This window comes from Protomyctophum bolini (genome assembly GCF_963924005.1).
Source record: "Protomyctophum bolini genome assembly, chromosome: 18".
Taxonomy (NCBI): domain Eukaryota; kingdom Metazoa; phylum Chordata; class Actinopteri; order Myctophiformes; family Myctophidae; genus Protomyctophum; species Protomyctophum bolini.
In genome coordinates this window covers 15,791,997-15,814,261 of record NC_137879.1, presented here as the reverse complement: position 1 = coordinate 15,814,261, position 22,265 = coordinate 15,791,997, and the positions used below count along the sequence as shown (strand labels likewise).

Sequence of the window (22,265 nt, the reverse complement as noted above, 5' to 3'; positions counted from 1 at the left end):
TCGACCATGTTGGTGCAGTTGGAGCGCCCCCTGCCGTGCTGGGGTGACGTGACACGATCACGCCTAACTTGCCTTACACCGTATTGGAAAACTGGCGAGTTCTCCGGATACCGTTTGGGATGTTTTCGCTGTGAGGTTCAAAAGATTACATTACATGTAGATTTCATTGCACGTAGTGCAAATAAATGACGACCCAATTCAGGTTAGGTTATACAACAATCGTTCGTGGTTTAATAGTCCTTAATTTAATTGTTATTAAATTAAGTGTATCTTAATTTAATCAGCAGATTGGATGAGTTATCTGTGATTTAATTACGACGTGCCAAGATCAAAGCGCAAAGACTGATAATGTTTAATTTTGCTCTAGACGGGAATTAATCTATGTACTCATCAATTAACTCGAGCCTTCAAGCCATTCCACCGACTAATTTAAATTCATGATCACCCCATAGTTATATTATAATCGGGTTCATCCTAGTTGTTCTCTCCCATTTTTGATTGTATCTCACATGAAAGCTGCTCAGTGACCTCTAAACAGGGAGGCAGCTTTCGTTCATATCGTTTCAAATTGTAATGTATATATGTTTGCAAATTGCTAAATAAATGTTGCATGCAAGAACTGTTATTAAATAGCAAACAAGGGCAGTATGAATCTGTATGACTGTAGTTTGGGTACAGTTGCAGTCAGAAGTTTAAAATTATGAATTAATGCCATCTGGTGGATGCTTTGGGACGATGCAAGCACTAGTTATTTCTTTCTTTCTTTATTTCCTCTTTATATTTCCCCATCACTTCCAATTCCACCTGTCTATCCTGTGTGGTCCTATAGGCCTATCATGATGAGTTTTCTCTCCTGATTATCCAGGCTGGGGCTCTGTTTGAGCCACTCTGCTACACTCATCCCTCTTTTGACCTCCTCCCACGAGGAACCCCGATCCAGGTCACAGCACCAATGTAACGCCCAGGATTCAAACCCTGGTCTCCCACGTGAAAGTCCAACATCTTAACCACTAGACCATAGCCCATAGGGATATCCTTATGAACTTGGGGAGATATTAGACTTTTGGGGCCATCAGGCTATGGATTGAGCCAGGTTTTGTTTCTCCAGTAAATGGTAAATGGTGCATAATTACCGTGCATTTATATAGCGCCTTTATCCAAGGCGCTTTACATAGGTTGTGCTTGATTACATTCACCCATTCACACACACATTCATACACAGATGGCGGCTGAAACAAAGGCACCAACCTGCACATCAGGAGCAATTAGGGGTTCAGGGTCTTGCTCAGGGACACTTCGACACTGGCTCTGAGGGAGCACGGGTTCGAGGCGAGCTGGCAGCCTCTACCCCTGAGCCACCGCCACCCCTAGCCGGCAATAGGCTACAACCATGTCTGATATTCCTTTCCTAGCCCTAGTGGACTGTCACCTGATGACCCTTTTCTTTATCTTACTATCTGTATTTTTTTGAGTAGCAAAAGGAAACATGTACTGTATGTACTTTTTCTGTCTCCTTTACTGCTCCAACTGTCATTGACAACTGAATTTCCTTCACAGGATCGATGATCGGTCGGTTGATCAGTCAGTCCATCTCACCACAGCTTGCCAACTCGGACGATGAGCTTGCCAACTTGCGCAGCCATTGGGCCTCAGGGCAGCACTGTCAGCGTGCCTGACTAGTTGAAGTAACAAAAACATGCTGTGCAGGTAAGCTATACTTTTCTTGTCTTCTACAAACTGTTTTAGAAAACATTGCAGATTGGACCTTACTGGAATGCTGTTTTGCTTGGTGAATGGTGAATGACAACAAAAACCCTTCACAATCCATCGTCTGCTTTAGTTAATCTTGCACTCAATCCTCTTCTCTCATTTTCAATTGCTTAAATTTAATTTATAAATAACAAACCGTTTCCGGCCATCAAGGTCCTGTATTCTTGATTACATTCTGAATCTCGATGGGCTGGAGTCTGGAGAGCATGTTATGGGTGGAAGAGACAGACACGACAACAGATCATCACATCAATCTTCAATTATGAGAGAATACTGGAGCAAACTGACATGAGGTCATGCAATCTCCACAGAGAAAGGTACTGTAGGAATGTGTTGTGAGGCAGAGGTGACAGCTGATGGATATTATTTTTCTGAATAATATGTCATGTGCCATTTATCATTTCATGTCATAATGATCTGTACTCACTACTCAGTCATGTCAGATTGTTATAAGGGTGAAGCTCTGTGCACACTAGATAGAGCTCTGTCTCGTGTTTGTTGGCCTTCAACTCTGCCCCATATAAATGATTTCTCTCTGTGGAGAATATGTTTTGGTTAAATTGCCACCTGGAAGCTGCAGTAGACTGATTGTTGCCTGATATCGGCTTTCGGCAGTGGCGTGTGCAGACATTTTGAGGGGCAGGTGCTCAAGTGAAAAAAGGGCACCTTGTGCAGCGTGTGGAACCGCTGACTGCCTTAATAGTGTGTGAAATGTATTGATTTTGGGGCATAAATAATATATTACAAGCTTTTAATCCAGAATAGAGGGTATGCGCATGCTTAAAGTGAATGGCACATCGAGTGGCAAAGCAACATGCAAAGTGACTTTAACATTGTTTAACGTTGTTTAATGCAACCAGATTGGACTTTTCTGTTTGGATGCATGGGTTGTCAAGGCCAGAAAGTATTTTTTGCCACTCAGTAGGCATTCCTGCATAACTTCGGGTTTGATGATGTCACGCGCATAGGCCTACCCTCTATTGATCGATGCCACCATGGGCCAGTATACTGTACACTGTACAAAACAAACAAAATTAACAAACTGTCCATAAAATTAACTTTCAAAAGGGCATATTGCTGTCCCGAGTGAAGTACCTCCCGCCCATTGGGGCCGCTGTTGTTAACTAGAGTAACCGAGTCATGGTACGGTGACAGGGTTATGGTTATGAGACTGATATACTCTCCTCCATCGTTCCTTCGTGGGGAGAACTTTGAATGCTTCTGTAACCTATGCTGTACTGTTGCGGACTTCATCTGATCTCCCCAATATAATACATTATCTAAAATCATACTACTGGCTGTCTGTCTACTTTATTTTAGTCTTCTGTTGTTTAAGATGATTTTTAAAGGTGCTTTTCAGTGGCTCTTCAATTTAACCTGGTTTATTTTAACCGACACATGGATATAAAAACTAACATCAACAACCATGCTGTTTTGATTGATTGATTGATCGATTGAATATTTATTAACACATTGAAAATTGTATGGCAAATATAATTGAACAAGCTATGATAAAAGGAAAATATGTGGGGGCTTGTACTCAATTCAATATTCACTGTTCCATTGCTTAATTGACATCCATCTGAATTGCGCAACAAAAACTAATTACCCGTATTTTGATTTTCCAACAAAAAAATATTACAACTTGCAGCCTAATAAATATAGGTCTTGATTCATATAGTGAAGCAACACTGATACTGTTTCAACCAGAATAAAAAACACAAAGACTGAATTTGTTTTTAAATGACATCATTCATTAAATAATTTACAACTTGATGACATCCAAAAAACAGATGGTTTACTGTTTTACAATTGGCATAAATCCTTCCAACTGTCAGGTGGAAATGCAAAAGAAAAAATCAGTTGTGTGAAGTGAGGGGCGCTCTTATCATCGTACATCCTCATACATCATCACATTCCGGTCAATCACTTTTGTCATCCTCACTTTTTCGCTATGGGGCACACACGCACACACAAAGCTGGGTATAGGAGGGGCTAGCGCCCCTCAACAATGACTGAAGTGAGTGGATGATTCAACCGTCTGTATTAAGTGCTATAGTATTAGATAAAAAGTGCACCAGCTCTGCAGAGTAATTGGCAGATACATCCTTGGCTTAAAAGTCAGGCCTGTCCTTCTTCAGCTTGGAGTAGTCCTGGTTGACTGTGATTAGCTGAAGATGCACAAATGCACGCACGCACGTATGCACGCACACACACACACACACACACACACACACACACACACACACACACACACACACACACACACACACACACACACACACACACACACACACACACACACACACAATCAGTCAGTTTGAGAATATGTGAACTTTGAGACAATTATAAAGATAATAGAATAGACTCCAAGGAAGGATGCATAATCAGTACTGTCACAAGGCTCATCAGGCCACTGTAAAACTGCATGTAATTATACTTTGCTGCATGCATGACCATTTGCTTGACAAAAATGACAGTTTCAACTGATAATACATTTTAATACATAAAATTCATGTTGTTGAGCGACACTTAGTAAAGTAAAGAAATTATTAAGTATAAATTAAGCATTAATGTCAGGCCCCATGAAACTAATAATGCTACTCACACTTTTACATTTTAATTCAAGATATATGGTACCTATCTTAGAATAGAGCTATACTTAGTATGTGAATGTACATTTTGCATGAGCAAAGTTGACAGGTTTTCTTAAAAAATCTAAGTACCGTAAATTAACATATACAGTTGGAGAACTAATTTGTTTGTAAGGTGTATAGACAGTGGCGTGCACAGATAGACACTAGGGAGTGCACCCCCTGTCCTTTTCTCTCTGGAAAAAAAAAAAATATATATATACTGTATATATACTGTATATATTTTTTTATTTTTATTTTTCAAAAGGGCACAGAAACGTATATTGTACATTGTACACTGTACAGTATGTGGACCATGGTGACATTGATCAATTATTGATAAAAAGCTTCTAATATCTTATCCTGTGACTATAAGGCAACCGGCCGGTTCCACACGCTGCACAAGGTGCCCTTTTTTTTCACTTGAGCACCTGCCCCTCTAAATGTCTGTGCACGCCACTGTGTATAGAGGTGCATTTACCTTGTACTGTTGAGTGGGTACCATATTATTCCAGGGCTCAGGGTTGCCAGCACGATCCCATCTGGGGATAAGACAAAGAGATACGTCAATTATAATTTGATTTGAACAGATAACACTGCAGACATTACCCAGCTGTATCAATTTTATTACTGTGATTTTTTTTGTTTGTTGCAGAAGCTGGTTTAATGAACGGGAGTGGCAGTGGCTGGAATATTCAGTGGTTGCTGGTGCTGACTTTTGCTTTCCATGTCGGAAATCTCACATTGGTATACTTATTTGGTATGGTAGACTACACAAGTAGGCCTACACAGAGTCGAGGAGGCTGCAACTCTAGCCTACTGACTGGTTAAATTGGAATTTAGCTGGCATATTTTTTTCTGCTGGTTTTATTTGTCATGTCTGTCTGAAACAGGCTATATTCTATATGCTTAATTATTTTTCTCTATTCTATTTTTGTATCATTGTAATTTGTAGCTGTAGCAACTAGCAACAGAATGGTGGACTTGTTACTTGGTGAAGGACGTCTGGCTGGCTTAATTGTCAACGAGCGAGATGCGCGCTGCTCAGAGAGAGAGAGAGAGAGAGAGAGAGAGAGAGAGAGAGAGTGTTTGGTGGAATGGCATTTTCTTGCGTAGCTCAAGGGCTGTATTTTGCGTGTCTTAAGTACCAGGTCTTATTACTTAACTTAAGACCTGGAGGCGTGATCAATGTCATTTGGCTATTCTGAGTGGCCAAAGAGCATTGACCACGCCTCCAGGTCTTAAGTTAAGTAATAAGACCTGGTACTTAAGACACGCAAAATACAGCCCGTAATCTCATATAGTTCTTTGAAAGAGAGAGAGTCTGGCACGCACAGACAGATAGGCTGGGCGGCCTTGTGACTTTGTACATGCACGCACGGCACGCATACATTCTTCAAAATAGCGGTTCGGAATAGTGGTGTGTTTAACCGTCGGAGTGGTGGGGTCTTTACAAAAGTGAAGAAACCCCGCCATTCCGATCAATGGAAGTCAATGGTCGGAATGGCGATGCGTCGGAATGCACTCTGTTCCCCCATTGACCACCACTTGACCACCAAGTGTCATTGACCACCATGTTACCTGTACTGTACTTGAATGGCTTCTCTCCTTTTTTTTCTTATCCTTTTATCAACTGCACAGATGTGCCCATGCCATGTTGTCCTACGTTATGTTGTCAAATGTTTGTTGTTGTGTCTATACTTGCTGTAAACCAAATTGCCCCCCGGGGACACTAATAAAGAACTTGAATTTGAACTTGATGGCAAATCACATCTCACAGAGGGGTGCTCATTCAGGAGAAAGCAGCACTAGCTGGCAATATCACAAATTCACAATATCATCCCCTCCCCCTTTATCATACAACAACAGTTGTGGGTCCGGCTTCAGTTCAGGTGGATCACCACCCATGGCAAACCAGGCATACTTAATGAACTGTGTCCACGTAAAAACAACATTTTAACAAATACTGTACACTTTTGAAAAGATTATTCCTCCTTATATGATAATACCTTATAACAGTGCCGATTCTAGGCCTTTTGAGGCCCTAGGCAACATATTATACAGAGCCCCCCCCCCTCCTGCTTTGCCACGCCGGATAAAAATTGTAAATTTGCCATGAAAATGCTTCAATCTGGTGCACTTTGAGATCAAAATTAAGAAGCTAGGTGGGGGCCACATATGTTTATAAACAAATCCCAAATGTTTATAAACAAATCCCAAATGTTTATAAACAAATCCCAAATGTTTATAAACAAATACCAAAATGTTTATAAACAAATCCCAAATCCCATGAGACTTGGTCCTACCCCCCCGACCATGAGACTTACTACAGGCCAACTGGTAGTGGTCCTACCCCCCCCATGAGACTTACAAATCCCAAATGTTTATAAACAAATCCCAAATGTTTGTAAACAAATCCCAAATGTTTGTAAACAAATCCCAAATGTTTATAAACAAATCCCAAAATGTTTATAAACAAATCACAAATGTTTATAAACAAATCACAAATGTTTATAAACAAATACCAAAATGTTTATAAACAAATCCCAAATCCCTTGGTCCTACCCCCCCCCCGACCATGAGACTTACTACAGGTCAACTGGTAGTGGTCCTACCCCCCCCATGAGACTTACAAATCCCAAATGTTTATAAACAAATCCCAAATGTTTGTAAACAAATCCCAAATGTTTATAAACAAATCCCAAAATGTTTATAAATAAATCACAAATGTTTATAAACAAATCCCAAATGTTTATAAACAAATCCCTTGGTCCTACCCCCCCGACCAATATAATCATGTTTTAGGGTGGCACTCCATCTTTAAGTATATATACTAGACACTTACGAGCACTCAGGGCTTTTCAGGGCTAGCCGACCCACATATGCGGCACACATACCAGCACCGGCGCCAATGAAGACGAAGAGAGGTATCAGCTGGAGGAAAAGAAGAAACATACAAGTTCTGCATTTGTAATATGTTGGACCATCAAGCGTATCACATATGCTGTCATCTCCTCTGGCTCTGATAAACTGTTGGCTGGTCTTTTGGGGGTTGGGTGAGAGGGTTTATGTTTGTATTGTGAATTTGTTTTTCAGGAAACTAGAAGGGTTTCTTTATATCACTGACCTTTTATCTTATCCTGTGACATTCCTTCAATAAAAAATGTTGAAATATTGGAATTTTGGAACGTCCATGTACAACGACATTTAGGTGACCTGTCAGCTATCATCCTCGGAAAGTCTGGTGACGGTGACGCAAGGTTAGTCATAACCTCGGTCATATAAAAACAGGAAAGCTATACTATTGTCTTATTTGTATTTACTCATGTAAAACTTTACTTGTGTTCGAATCTAGCCAGGATAGTGAGGCGACCCAATCATTGACAAATGTAAGTAAGCCTACAGGGGGTGCCAACAGGTAATGTTTGTGTTAGGTAGCCTATTATGATGGCATTACAGCCTAGTAACAGATTGTCTAAATGTAGATTCATATTTATAATAATGGCAATAGGCAAAAGCAGGTGTATTTTTTAGGGGGGGGGGTTATCATGTTCACTTACAAAACTTAAGTAGCCTATAAGTATAGGCTACCACAATGTAGCCAAGTAAAAGTAGCCTACTCATTGTGTATAATTAGCCTACCTGAGATATATAGAAAGGTATAGGCCTACTTAAAAATGTACACTCAAGTAAAAGTATGTACTCGAAATGTAATTAATTGGGTCTACAATACTTGAGTAAATGTACTTGGTTACTTTCCACCACACTACGCATATCCATAATTTCACTGCACACTATAGCCCCTAGGCATATAATTTCATGTATGGAAGGAAGCTGCCGTAAAGCAAAGTTTGACCCATATGATTTCACCCCGTCGTCCTTGTGTGTGCACACATACCGGTATACTGTACATGTTATAGAATGCTTTGCGCATGGCACATGCAGTACTGTCATGTAGGCGACATACAGTAGGCTACGTGCCAAGGTGACTTACACGAATGGTGAACATGTTCAGAAACGTCTCGTTTTGACGTCCATTTCATTAATATTCCAATCAATATTAAACTTCTAAATTATAATTTAACGAGATTATTTTATCATAAAGCCCATGTGAAAAATATAGATTATAAACGTCTAGGTCATTTCCTGCAAAAAAAAATTATCGAACCGATGACACTATTTTAACTTACATACGCGTGAATCTCGAGTTAGAGATGGGCACATCGTGTACTTATTACTTAACCTGTCCTGTGCACGTCCTGTACCCACGGGCGGGTACAAATAAAATAATACCCGAGCTAGGCTGCAGTGGCACATCTTCCAATATCTCATACTCGCAGACCATCAGTTATCCGTAACTACAGTATCTCAGTTTTACAGCGGCACATTCAACAATGTAAAACAAATACGGTGGCCTATAGTAGGCTACAATGACTGCACATCTATGATAGACAATTCATCCACGTCATTTTTAATCTGTCAGAGGACCATTATCTTGTTAAAGAAACTGGTTAACAGACCTCATATCCTATGCTAAAATAATACGATTACAAACAGATTTTAGAGATCATGCTCTCGTCCAGTCACCGGTGGCGCGCACTCGGTCGGCTGGAGCGCACGTTTCAGCGCACTGTCAGACACCAATTATTAATTGGTTTCTGACAGTGCGCTGAAACGTAATTAACACAAACTTACAGCTGGGTGGCTCTTGAGCTGTTTGCCGACTTGTCTTAAGACGTCCATAGTCAATCCGCTCCCTATAGTGTGTTAAAAATAAAAGACGCCCGAACAAGTATAGCGGTTTGTTTGAAAGGACTGTCCGTGCCAGTCTATAGACACCAAAGACTGCTCCCTGTAGTCAACCAATCGCCCAATGCGACGTCACAACTGTACATGCAACTAAAAAAAAGAAAAGGAAATCAAATGATATCCCCAAAGTAGATTATATTCTAGGCCGACAAGGGGTTCAAATTTCATTTTCAAATAGGCTGATATAATTTGTTATATGCTACATTAGCATTGGGCATTTTATCAAATTGTGATGCATGATTTATGTATAATAATCACATGAAACAAAGTTCTCAAATTCCTCATGTTTATAAATGTGGACAGAAAAAGAAAACCTGAGCTAATAACTTTTCCCACAATACCCACAGCTGTGGCGCTTGGATAAAGCAGTCTCATTACTAATACACTAGGGATTAGGCAAAAGATCAGACAAGAAAATCCTATCATGGACAGTACACACACACACAAATTATTTTCAGAGATAACCACCCCATGGTCCAATGTTTCAATAACTATGTATAGGAGAGAAAAACCTCCACCACATAAAAATCCTTTGTGAAGTGCATAAAAATTCACACTGAATACAATGTTCATGTTACACCATGTCTGACCAACAAGGGGGCAAAACTAAAGTAACATCAGAACTTTTTTTTAGCTTATGTTGCAGATAATTGAAAAGGGTGAAGAAAATGATACATATTAACACTTGGTTACCAAAAGAAATAAAGTAGAAAAAAGTGAATAGAAAAATAAAATGTGTGACTCAAAAGTAGCCTTTTAATTTGTGCAAACATTTTCCCACCCTCCCTATTTAACATAGTCAGTTTAGTGGAGAAAAGGTAATGGAACACCTTCAGAGAACCTTTCATCTTAAGGATGATGAGTATACACCTCTAAAACTGATTTAGGTAGTCGACTTAGCTGTGAGAGACCGTACAAAACTATTGAGAAAATACACACAAGCACGCAACTAGAAAATCTAAGAATAAACATTTTCCGATTAACATATTTACAAGTTGCCATTTTGCAAGTAAATAGGAAATACATCACAAAATAACAAAATTCTTTACAGGCTTAAGGAATGCATTAGCTTCATCCTTACACGTCCAACAATAGGAACATTTCCTTGAAAAAAAAAAAACTTTTCAATGATATCAAAATGTCATGTCACAGAGCAACATGTTCCATTCATTAAAAGTACCAAACTGATTTGTCATGCTTTGTTCTTCAATGCCACCAAGGATGCAAGCATAAAAATAAACCATAAACCTCATGCATTTGTGCGTTTCAAATGTGTTTGCTGCATATTTAAAGTGGTTAAAAACAAAATTCTCTTTCAGTTGAAATGTAGATAAATATCTTTAAATATTAAAAGCCATTATATTCGACCATATTCTTCCTCCATTTTGGATAGCATCAAACCCAAAACCCTTTGTATTGAAATGACGGGTTCAGCCAGTCTTCTCCGGAATGACCAAATCAAAGTTGTGAGTCATACATGACATTTCTTTCCAGAAAAATCCAAACTTTACTGTGCAAGTGAAAGATTATCCACAAACATGCGTCCAAACAATTGTGTAACTTCATTACACCTATAGAATAAGACTGGCGAGTTCTATTGGCCATAATCACACAGGCTGCAGGTGCCATTTTTCTTTCACCCCAACCCACTATGACCGTGGTTCAAATTATGTATTGTAAATTATAAAATACTCTCAGGTGCAGCACACTCTTAACCATGTGTGACCAACAATACTTATTTGGTGTATAATCATTTATATAAACACCAAGTCTTTGCTATTCAGAAAGTAAAGTTGCCCAAAAAGATTTTCATATCATAAAAATGATACATATTTCACATCACTGATGACATCACTGCTACATTTTTTAAACCATATGTCTATCATAAAAAAATAGTCACTTTCTTAAAATACTAAAGTATCTTATCAGACTAGTTAAAGCTTTCTAACATAGCCATCAGTGATGTCATCGGTCTGCAAACTGTTGCCGTTTTATCAAATATAGTAATCTGTGGAGTGTAGACCATTTTGAGGTGACAGTATATTCCACCTCTTGCAAAATAGTCAACTGGAATCAAGTGCCACTGGAATGAAAAGCCTCATAACTACCAGTGCATGTTATTCAAAACGGTGCATGTTATTAGAAAATGTAACAAAAAGGGCAGTGATAGGTAGTTTGGCTAATGTTTGAGCATAGCACAGCTCACTCACCATCATTCCAAGTCAGGTTAGCCTGGCTAAATTAACAGGCACACCGCTATATTATTGTGGTTCAGCAATTATTCCACATGGCTCTGAATTTTGATTTCAGGCTTCATATGAAGTCGGGTGTGGAGAAATGGTAAGATGAATATATGATGAATGCTTTTTTCAAAGCAAAACAGTCTACCACCAGCTTTTGGAATAATCAGACGCTCCAATGCATTTGGCCTCGTCACACAGCAGTGGTGACGGGGGAATCTGGGTGAGGATCCAGGTTACCAGTGGAGGGTGTTGACTCGTAGGAGACCGTAACCAGGCCAGAGCTGCTACTTGCGGGAGAGACAACCAAGCTGCGGAACAGCAGGTCCATGGAGGGCAAAAGAGGCTTGAGGAGACTGACGGGGCAGAAGGCAGAGCCACCGTGGGGGGTAAAGTTCACCTTGTTGGGGTCTGGGCACGAGGAGATGAGGGTGGCCTTGGGTTGATGTGGAACACTGAAGAGAGATGAAGTGATGTTGCAGGTGCAAAAAACATTTTGAACCAGTTCAACCTTCAAATAAAAATCCTCTACAATGTAAACGACACGTCGTGTACGGCATTCTCACATGTGGCTACATATGGAAAGCTCCAAAATAGCTCCAAAGAATAGACCAACAACAAAGACTGCACAATGTTTGCAGACAACATTTGTGATGATCAGATGATCATAAAAAGCAGTCTACATAAACTTTAACTTTTTCAAAAAAATAAAGAAAAGCTGACCAGTGCCTTTTAACTAGGTAATGTCCGAGTGTGTATTTGATGCATTCAAAAGTAAAATTTACTTTGCGTTTAGAAAGATTACTGGCTTAAACAAGTCTACAAATTATTTTGTAAGTATATAAAATAGGGCTCAAAAACCTTTGAGAATATCCACCACTAGAGGGCACCCATGCACAACTAGAGGGCACCCATGCACCAAATTATTTTGAGTTAGTCTTTAGTAAAGACATTTTCATTTGGCCCAGTTTTGTTCTTCCATTATGCAAAACGCTGTATTTGCAGACAGAATAAATCAGTAGGCCCTTCAACTTGCTTGTTTTAATGCATTCAGTAGTACGTAAGCAGCATACATACACAAGTAAAGACTTCAATCTTGGTTTGGTTCATCCGTCTGTGCTTCATTCATATGGGGGTGTGTGTGACTGAATCTAAAAACCTACCTGGTCTCCTCAAACACGCGGACTTTCTCACAGCCCTCTGGGGGCTCTCTCTGGAAGCAGTAACTCTTGTTGGGGCGTGGAGAAGAGGACAGCAGCATGGGGAAGGAGGAGTCCACATCATTATGGGAAGTCAACGGAGACAGGAGGTACATCTCAGCACCCTCCATCAGCTCTGAGAATTAAACATTGAGAGGAAATATTAAGTCACTGTTGTCATATGAAAATTTGATGAAAGATTTATTAGCGTCACATTCTAGATTAAATGGCATTGTACACTGACCGTGGTCCAGGTCCACAGGTACACCTTCGACAGCAGAGGGATTTGTGGAGGGGAAGGAGGGAGAGAAGCAGGGTGAAGAGGACGCAGATGATGAAGAAGAGCACACAATAGAGGGTGGTGTAGTGCAGGGGTCACTCTGGGATCCACTGCTGCAGCTTTGGGGAGGCACTGGAGCCCGATGGCCATCTGGAACATCTAGGAGCTGAAATCACAAGACACACTTTACTACATATAGCTTGTTTTTAGTCATTTTTATTATTGCATTTCATCAACTTTCACATGCCTGAAATCAACCTTGCACTCAATCCCCAAGAATTAGGACAGGAGGCAGCCACTGTACGGCACACAAGGCGAGGAACAGCTTCAGCTGTAAGGCTAGGGCCAAATGAACATGGGAGAATATGCAAATAGTTGGCTGTGAAACTGACTTTCTTGCTGCGAGGGAACAACGCTAACCACTGAGCTACCCAGAAGTTTGGCTTCTGTTTTTCAAGGGGAGGGGGTGTCAAATGATACAAGACACAAGAAAGCTAATGTTGGGGGTAAAGTGCTCCTGATCTGCATGTGGCAACAGTGACATTTTTTTACCCAAATACAATATCACCTTGGACAGAAAACAAGCAATAAAATCCCAGGCTGTTTTGCTGTACCAATCACCCACAAGCTTGCCCACACAGGGGTTAACCATAGGTTATCTCCCTTTCCACATATTCACTGCCTACGCCATTGCAGAGGCTTGACTTTCAGGCCATTATGCAAGCAATGAAATGACAATGTCCTATCACTTTCAGAAGGCTGTAGTGAGGTGTCAAAATTACCCCACGCTGATGGTGTGGTGGCTGAGAGATGAACATGCCCTCTAGCTCCTGGTTGAGACCCTCCACACTACGGCGCAGACGAGGAGCGAGACCGTACAGTGGCACGAGGGTGGTAACCGGCTGAGTCTGAGAAAAAACACACAGCAGTTAAAGCAATGTTGAACTTTGAAACACTGTGTCGTACCTGGCCATGATAGATCGTAGTTAAGTCGATAAACTGTCCATCTTTAACCATTGCTTCTGTAATCAAATAACAGGAGTAGTGATTCCATTCACTCTCATAGTATGGAGAAACATGGCCCAAAATCTTTTTTAGCACAACTCAGACCAAGCTGCAAATATACGAAATTCTGCCAATTTCATCTATTGGTGCTGGCATTTCATCTTCACTTTCCCTAAATGATGTAGCAGGAGGAATAAAATACAATGTATATTGGAAGATTCTGTTTATGTGATGCAAGATTTTGAAACACTGTTTCACCGTGAAATGGGCAACTGAAAATACTATAGAAAGAACAGATACATTTATCATATATAATAGCCAGGTAGCTACACAATTCAAGGTTCTACTCAAGTTCACTTTAAATTATGTCTGACCTAATTCAAAGTTCAAACTTATTATCCAAAGAAAAACTGAAGCAAATGTATGCATTACAAAAAATAATACGTTCAAGACACATTCTGAACTAAAATCCAACAGGAACTGGTTAACGTGCACCCATTTTCAGCATCAGCACATATTTCACAAGTGAGTCATCACGTTGACTTGGCACTGATCCTCGGGTAGCACCCAGCCTGGGCAAGACCTACACTGTAAAGACTATCATTGTTTGGGCGGAAGTTGCGGGATTTTAGCGGAAGTATCACCCAAGGAAATGACGTTGATGCATTACAAATCAGTTTAGATTCTCCGCGAATGAAACAAGTGTTGCGATTGGTTAGGAAAATATCGTATCCGGGGGAAATACATCTGACGGATGTTCCGGAGGATACATCCGCCGATAGCTTCTCAGCCTTATGTTGTGACCAGGCTTTTCTTTTCGCAGATAAGTAAGCCTGGGACCGAGGCTAGGTAGCACCAAACTATTATCAAAGACTAGGTATGGCAAGTCTGTATAGTAAAACAGTGTGTGCAATATTGGTAATTATCCAAGTACGAGTTGGGCTTATTAACTCTTTTCTTGTTTGTCAAGTTATTGCACTTTGATCTAGAAAGGGAACTAAAATCAGTGAAGGGTGAACAAATACATTAAGTAACCAGCTGGGCCCAGAAGCAGAAGTGTGTGCCTGAGATTTGGTCATTTTCCTGTTCTCTCAGTGGCATAGAGTAATAAAAGGAGGCCGAACCGGAGCAACAGCCACATATTACACACATAAGACCCCCAGGAAAGTGGTCTAGAAGATCTTCTAAATGTCATTAACATATTTGTTTGCAAAAAGGGTGAAGTGTCCCTTTAAGTGAATGCAGTGGGATCATCATGTCAGTGTCCAACTATTGAGGGATTGTGGGCCCAACACTAGTGAGTGGTAATTCAGAATGTGTGTGTTGAACGTGTTACATTCACAATACATAGTCATACTAATACATACAAGTACATACAAGTTATATAGCTTTCATACCTAGCTCTAGCTTTCATGAAGTTTTAAAGAATCTCTTAAGGAAATGGATCTTTTACAATGTGGACAATGCTGTCAGAAGTTGATGTTGTAATTTGTCCATGTGTGGTCATTGGTCAAGCAATAAACAATTGTACCAATTACATGCCATCACCATTGACCGTGCTCTGGAGCCAGTGCCAACAGAATGCACGAAAAAGCCAAAGAGGACCCTGTGATCCCGAAGTAGTAATCTGCATTTTTTTCCGTCACCATGCGTCCCCTTCTATGCCCTTTTATTGAGCTCCTAACATCTTCCCTCAACCTCATATCACCTCAATCTGAGCATCAATTTGTGCGAGCAAGCATTGACTAGCGACGGGAAGCTAAACATACGGTAAATATAATTTTATGGATATATTTCTGGATTAATAACAAAATATGAGAATTCTCGTCATCTGGCACAGCCGAGTTTAAGCACTTTATACGAGAATTATCTAATCTGGCATAGATTGGGTTAAACATTAACTAAAAAAAAAACTTACTCTAATGCTTCCTAATGTTAATGTGAGCATCAATGCCATGTGTTTTTTATTATTATCCATAAGGCTGTAGCACACAAATTATATCAACTTGTGACAGTCGTTGTCCCGCTTGAGTAAAAGATGAAGCATTTCTAAAAACAATATATATTTTAAAGGTATATTCAGTGATTTCACTTAATTCAAATATCACTTATTTTTTTGTTTTGTTGTGATAATCCTCTCTACTATAGAGTGTGCCGACCATATAAGCAGTTCCTCCCTGTCCCCAGTTAACCCCTGGGGGTCAAAAAACCTCAGGTTTCGTTTTTGACTCTATCCTGATTGGACGAAGGCTTAGGTCCCACAGCCAAAAACGAAACCTAAGGTTTTTTGAGTGAAATCACTGAATATACCTTTAAGGTGATTTTAATTTGTATTATTAATCATTATTATAAGGCTTATTAGCCTGGGATATGCAAGGAATAAGGAATGATGTGTTAGTATAGATTATTATATTGTGTGTACTTTAGCAATAAGTAAGTAGGATTTGGTCATGTAAACACAGCAAAAGCTGGTCCCTCCTCCCCGGCTCAAAACCACCAATGCACATATCTGCCCAAAGGTTGACAGCCAGAAACATCCTAAAACAAGTAAAATGATAAAATGCAGGCAGAGGGAAGGGTCTCTACAGATACAGACACCACCATAGTTTGGGACCTTAGGTGATGACTGAGAGGGATTATTATGACTATAGGGAAATCCTACTCGTGGTGATACCTTTAAGAGATGTTGTAGAGGAAATATACCTGTGTAGTCCCTGGACTGTAGCCCCCTGGAGGAGAGCCATGCTGGCAGTCTTTGTCATGGCCCCCTGAGACGACAGATTTGGTACGCTGTTGCAGCTGCTGTTTCAGCTTGGCAATCTGATGAGCAGGGGTTATTGTCAGTCAATCAGCACATGCACACATTCACAGAGAGGAAGTGCCGGGCTAAAACTGCAGCATGCCACTTTGCAACCATGCTTGCTGTCAATGGGTCCGTGGTCGATTTGTTTGTGGGGGTGGCTGGCAATACAATGTGGTTTGGATAACAGACATGAAATGAGACTGTAGCTTTAGTCAAAACCGGTAAAAAATAAAGGATTCTTCCGAGGTAAGATTAGGTCCGGTGTTACTCAACTTTCAAAATGTTGTTTGTTTAACAAATTAAATGTTTGGACGGAAAGTCGTCAACTTACCTCCCGTAGCTGCTCTGCGTTTCCCCATGATGCAGAGCGCTTGTGCCCGTTCCCATTTTTCCTGCTCCGAGTTTTGTCCGACCAAGAGTCTGGGGTCTGGAGAGTTGAACAGAGAACACAACACGGTCAGTCGGTCACCCAAGCACCCACCGCCACAGGGATGACTGACACATTAACAAATGAAGGAAAGAGCCTGCACACTTGTGAATACTTGCTCCAATAGGTACCACAAATTTACCTTCTAGAACTCATCAAGGTCTAAAGAAACCCAATTCATGTTTTGAAAGGGTTCCATAGCTTGCCTTCTCTTTTCCTACCAATACGAAACAGGCAATGGATGTGTTACAGTAACATTACGGCGCTTTTTTTGGACATGGCAACATCAACTTGCTAAAATTAAAACATGGATGTAAGGAAGGAAGAGAAAAATGGGGAGGATGTAGAGCAAGTCACATTATTACATCACATGTCAGACATACAAAATGAAGGGACGCTCACTGGCCAAGTGGTCCAGGCGCATGCCACATATACAGTAGGCTCTGGCATGACAGCGTGTCGCGTGGTGTCGTATGAGCTATATACAGATATCTTTAGTATCAGGATATCAGCCAATAATCAAGTTCGACGCAGGAACTCATATTGGGAAGGAAAACAATGTGTATAATGAAATTGCAACATCTAAAGTAAACCATTGCACTGTTCAGCCTGATGTACAACCAACTTCACATGTCCACGCCTACAAACCACTTATTTTGTGAACTACACCAGACGAAATGAAAAAGAATTGGTGTTGCACTTTTAGACATATCTGTGCCGGGTCATAATGGACTTGGAGCTATAATAAATGCCAAAGTATATATATATATTTTTAAGACTAAAAGTCTGATCTTAATTACCGGTACTTCCTGTCAAACTAAAACATATGATCAGCAAGCCCCTATGAATAATAATGAACTAGCTCTGGTCCATAGTAGAAGGCTATGGACCAGAGCTAATCATGAAGTTCCATGAACCATTATTATATTCACCTGGAGGGCCAGACGGTACTTTACAAACGTTCCCGTTTTAAACATTACACCAAAATACTAAGACACTTTGTGAGAAATAGGCAGTGCAGTTAACATAAAGCATTCTTTGGCACTGCCTCCCTCTCTCTCCCCTCCCGGTTTGCAAAAGGCTGTGTAATCCCATAGCCCAAGGCGACGGGATGGTTGCACAACCAGCCTCTGTTTTACCCCAAACTTCTCAATTAAGGCAAAAAGCCATTTCAGCTTGATTTTCACCTGCCGTTACATTTAGTCTCATGGCGGTATATTTATGTACACATCTCTGTAAAATACATAGATCTTGATTTGACCCATTTCTATGAAAATTCTATCCTGCGTTTCTTTTCTCTCCTGCTCTTCAGTTATCTAGTCTTTTCCATTCTCATGAAAAGCTTTAAAATGGAGCACACAAAGAATTACCGCTTCTTTAGACCTGTGATGTGACAATAGTCAATTCTGATTTTCAGTCTTACAAAATGAACAAAAGAGAATGGAAAACACAGAATGGGAGGATGTGGGCTTTCAGCAAGCAATGGCCTGCCCTGCACAGAGCATGGGTGCAGCCGAAATGGCCCCATCAGCTGACTCAAGGCCTGTTCACATGGCTATGGTTATCAGTCTGTAAGAGCAACCCAAACACCAGATACTCCCTCCCTCCATCTTCCCCTCGGGTTTTTTTCTCTCCTCTTCCCCCCCCCCCCCCCCCAGTGTGCATTTCCTTTAAATTGGACCCAATGCCTACTGTCCAAGTATGATCCCCCTCATTTAGAGCTGACCTGGGTGGACTTGTCCTTCCGAGGCAGGCTGCATTGACCCTCTGGTTCTTTAGGCCAGTGGCCCTGCAGGTAGGGCCCAAGGATGGCATCCAGAGATACTGTCCGCCTTATGCCAGGGCTCAGCTGGTGCGATTTGGTCTTCCCTGCTGTCAACAGGAAACAGACCATTTAAACATGCAACGACAACGTGGGGCCATCTAAATAGCGACGGCGTCCAACAATAATGAAACATGACAGCAAATTTAAGATCTGAATGCTCATTTATTTATCAAATCTGTAGCTGTAACTATCCTGTTCAATGCAAAACATGTTAATCAAGCCTCAAGGTGGGCTAATGACTGACTTTGATGACTTTGTTAAGTGGTCCGAGTTGTGTGTCGTGATTTAACATTATCAAACAAAATTCCATTCATTCCAGGCAGACACCCCAAAAAGCATTATAATAAATGTAATACACTGACTGCAGCTGCAGTACCTGACTTGCCATCTCTTGGATTTTGTCGTGTTTGTTTGTTGTGCAGCTGATACGGAACTGTTGCTCTGACCGGCTGTGGACCCAAAGTTGCTCGATCCCGGGTCTGTCCAAGTCCACTTCGGCCAGACATCGTCCCAGATTATCAGACTTGGGCCAGCCCAGACTGGACGGTGGATGAGCTGAAACAACCAGTCTTCTATAGGGGTGCTCTTTATAGACTAGTGTGGTGGTGGACTGGTGGCTATACCAGCTGAAACTCTTCTTTCACCCAGGATGACGGTTCGAAGTAGAAGAGTATCGGTCTTTTTGTCCAACAAAGCCCGGTTCCGAGTAAATTCACACTACCACAAACGAGTATGTCAATAGTGATAGTCTGGATGTTAATATAGCAGCCCGGTGACCATTCTTTGCTTTGCTTTGCTCCCCCCCCCCTGGCTCGTGCGAGTTAGCAGCCTAGCAGGCAAACTTTCTTTGTGACGATACTGAGATATTTCACCTCTTTGGACGAACAAGGAAGCAGCTCCAGAACCCCCAGAAAGTGTGTGAACTCACGCCATACGTCCTCGGACCAACAATGAATTCACATTTCATTCTAGTTATTCGGAGCGAAGCATATTTTTGGTCACCCACAAGGTTGAGAGGTGGTGGTCTGTCACTGTGCTGGAGTAGTATGCTGAGCTTTTCTTCATTTACTACTAAACTCCAAACACTTCCACCACCACCACGCTCGTGTGGATTTAATTATGTGGGGTGGGTCTAGCTCTGAATCTCGGTTTTGGTTGGCTGGTGAAATCTATTGCCCTCAGTCCATTGGGCAGTTCACCATCAATCCATCAAAACGTGAACAATGAAAGCAGCTGCACTCTGCAGTCTCCGCCCCTAACACATACGTCATATTGATTGATTTTATTTGGGTCAGAGCCTGATTTGGGTTCTTTGAGAAAAAACTCTCTCAATACAAGCAACAAGCACCACTATATAAAACTGACATTTCAGATTTTGAATTATGAATTTATTTATTTATTGATGCTTTACTAAAACCTGCATTTCCCGTCAGTCGTGTCACACCTCATGTCACGTCTCCATATATGGTCATGCCTCGTGACATCACGCCTCAGGACACGACTCACGCCATGGCCCTCTCCATATATGAAGATCACGTCACTGACCTCATCAAACCCTGGATAGCCATACATAGAGCAGACTGGATCATCACCTAGATCTGCATATATAGAGCTGGCCAGCAACTCTACATCTGACCTGGCTCAAACCTCAAACCCTTAGATCTCCATATATGGAGCTGACCTGTTCTGACATTCCATTATGTTGATCCTTCCCCATCCGTCCTTCCTCTTCGATGTCTCCCTCAAACTCTAGACGGGCCTGTCCCAAAGTTATTAGTAGAGTTCTCAACAGGCCCGAAAATTAAAGACTATCTGGGGCCTTATCAAACCCTGTACACTCAAGACACTGCTGCCACTGCAACCTTTAGATCTCCATATATGGATGGAGCTGACCTGTTCTGACATTCCATGTCGATGTGACCCTGTACACTCAAGACACATATGGCCAGTACAGAATTCATTCCATATATGCTGCCCCCCTCCTGACGAGAGCGCTGCTATTCCTCATGCAGATTGGCTATTTTCACTGTTTGTGAGGACGCACACACAGCCGCTCGTTATTATGCGCCGGAGCCGCAAAGAAAATTGTAATTTGAGGGTCGGCTTGGCACTTTTCTAGCCACAACTTGCCATTGACAGACAGTCCATATACTTGAATTATCCTCTTTCTATCTGCAAAGTGTTTGTAAAAATCTGCCGTAGACGCTCGATTTCAGCAAAGCAACATCCTCCTGCATTATGTGCAAATTCAAAACAGGTGGTACGCAGGGCTGAGGGGCTGTTGAGTGATATCAAAGAAGCACTAACTTTCAAACTCTTAAAATAATAACCTGCAAGGAATTCCTTGACAGAAAGTAGCTCATAGCATGTCTACAGTGGATCTTTTTTTAAGATGTAATAGTTTTGGGCTTTTTTGCATTATTTTATTGTACAAGTGAAGATTGACAGGAAAGAGGGAGAGAGAGAGATGGGGGGAGACATGAACGGGACTCGAACACGCCACGCGCTGTCAGGCCAGAGCCTATATGTGGTATGCGCCTGGAATGCTAGGCCAGCAGCCGCTACAGTGGATTTTTATGAAACAAACACTAACCACAGTTAGAAAGAGGATAGATACCATAATTCAAGCTTTGCATACAGCTGCAATGTTGGTGAGTTTGACGTTGTTTAATACAATGAGATAGGACTTTTCTGTTTGGATGTATGGGCCTGTCAATGGCAAATTGCGGCTAGTTACCACCATTAACTTAATGGCAAGATGGCCATGCTCTGCATAAGGTCAATACACTAAAAAGTATGCTTTCATCAACCATTCCATGAATTTCATTCACGAGTGTACTCTGATGAAATGCATTGCTTATATAGTTCATTTATCAATTCACTCACTCCTGGACTAATTAATTCTTTTTTTTAACGTTCTGTTTATTGAATTTTAAGTGTTGTTTTTTTTACAAAATCAGAAATAAGCGACATAAACAGCTGGACTAATTAATTCTGTCATTGTGCCATCGTGGTGGACATTAAATCCTCGTATCTGGGTGTGTGGGATTTGAGGGTTAACTGTGAGATGTACTGTATCTCCAACATGGGCTGCTTCTGGGTGGTGTGTGTGCATGTATCTGACGGTGTGCTTTGTAGGAGATAACTGGCCTTAAGACTGAATTTAAGGGAGTGTCAAAACCAAGACATGAGAAGAGGCGAGAGCCGCGAGATAACACATGCAGTTGCAGCTAACTTGTGAAGACAGACCTCAGAGCAATATTGAGGGTCCAAA

At 41.1% G+C, this 22,265-nt stretch overlaps 2 protein-coding genes across 4 annotated transcripts; both read right to left on the bottom strand.

The window, feature by feature from the left end:
- Positions 1-3,549: 3,549 nt before the first annotated feature.
- Positions 3,550-9,233, bottom strand: ndufa4b (NDUFA4 mitochondrial complex associated b). The gene is made up of 4 exons (XM_080788992.1): positions 9,099-9,233; positions 7,249-7,337; positions 4,885-4,945; positions 3,550-3,941 (listed from the first exon to the last, which is right to left on the bottom strand). The coding sequence occupies exons 1-4, from the start codon at positions 9,144-9,146 to the stop codon at positions 3,885-3,887; spliced, it is 255 nt and encodes an 84-aa protein (XP_080645118.1). The 5' UTR covers positions 9,147-9,233; the 3' UTR covers positions 3,550-3,884.
- A 282-nt stretch (positions 9,234-9,515) lies between these two features.
- LOC308332826 (protein FAM117A-like) lies at positions 9,516-20,046 on the bottom strand. 3 transcript variants are annotated; one of them, XM_080788930.1, is made up of 8 exons: positions 19,368-20,046; positions 18,893-19,038; positions 17,071-17,166; positions 16,640-16,756; positions 13,714-13,839; positions 12,896-13,097; positions 12,616-12,787; positions 9,516-11,907 (listed from the first exon to the last, which is right to left on the bottom strand). In XM_080788930.1, exons 1-8 carry the CDS (start codon positions 19,495-19,497, stop codon positions 11,646-11,648), a joined length of 1,251 nt encoding a protein of 416 aa, XP_080645056.1. In that variant the 5' UTR covers positions 19,498-20,046; the 3' UTR covers positions 9,516-11,645. The 3 variants fall into 3 exon arrangements, with proteins under 3 accessions (XP_080645056.1, XP_080645057.1, XP_080645058.1); XM_080788931.1 differs by having other exon boundaries at positions 18,893-19,035; XM_080788932.1 differs by lacking the exon at positions 18,893-19,038 and having other exon boundaries at positions 19,368-19,462.
- Between the last annotated feature and the right edge of the window lie 2,219 nt (positions 20,047-22,265).

Bases quoted from the DNA above. Each gene is read 5' to 3' on its own strand.
- ndufa4b (XM_080788992.1), bottom strand. From the start codon at position 9,146: ATGGACGTCTTAAGACAAGTCGGCAAACAGCTCAAGAGCCACCCAGCT. The intron at 4,946-7,248 runs GTAAGTGTCTAG...TCTTATCCCCAG, and splicing joins CTGAAAAGCCCTGAGTGCTC to ATGGGATCGTGCTGGCAACC. The intron at 3,942-4,884 runs GTAAATGCACCT...GTGCATCTTCAG, and splicing joins TACCCACTCAACAGTACAAG to CTAATCACAGTCAACCAGGA.
- LOC308332826 (XM_080788930.1), bottom strand. From the start codon at position 19,497: ATGTCTGGCCGAAGTGGACTTGGACAGACCCGGGATCGAGCAACTTTG. The intron at 19,039-19,367 runs GTACTGCAGCTG...TCCTGTTGACAG, and splicing joins TCCAAGAGATGGCAAGTCAG to CAGGGAAGACCAAATCGCAC. The intron at 16,757-17,070 runs GTAAGTTGACGA...CCTGCTCATCAG, and splicing joins ACGCAGAGCAGCTACGGGAG to ATTGCCAAGCTGAAACAGCA.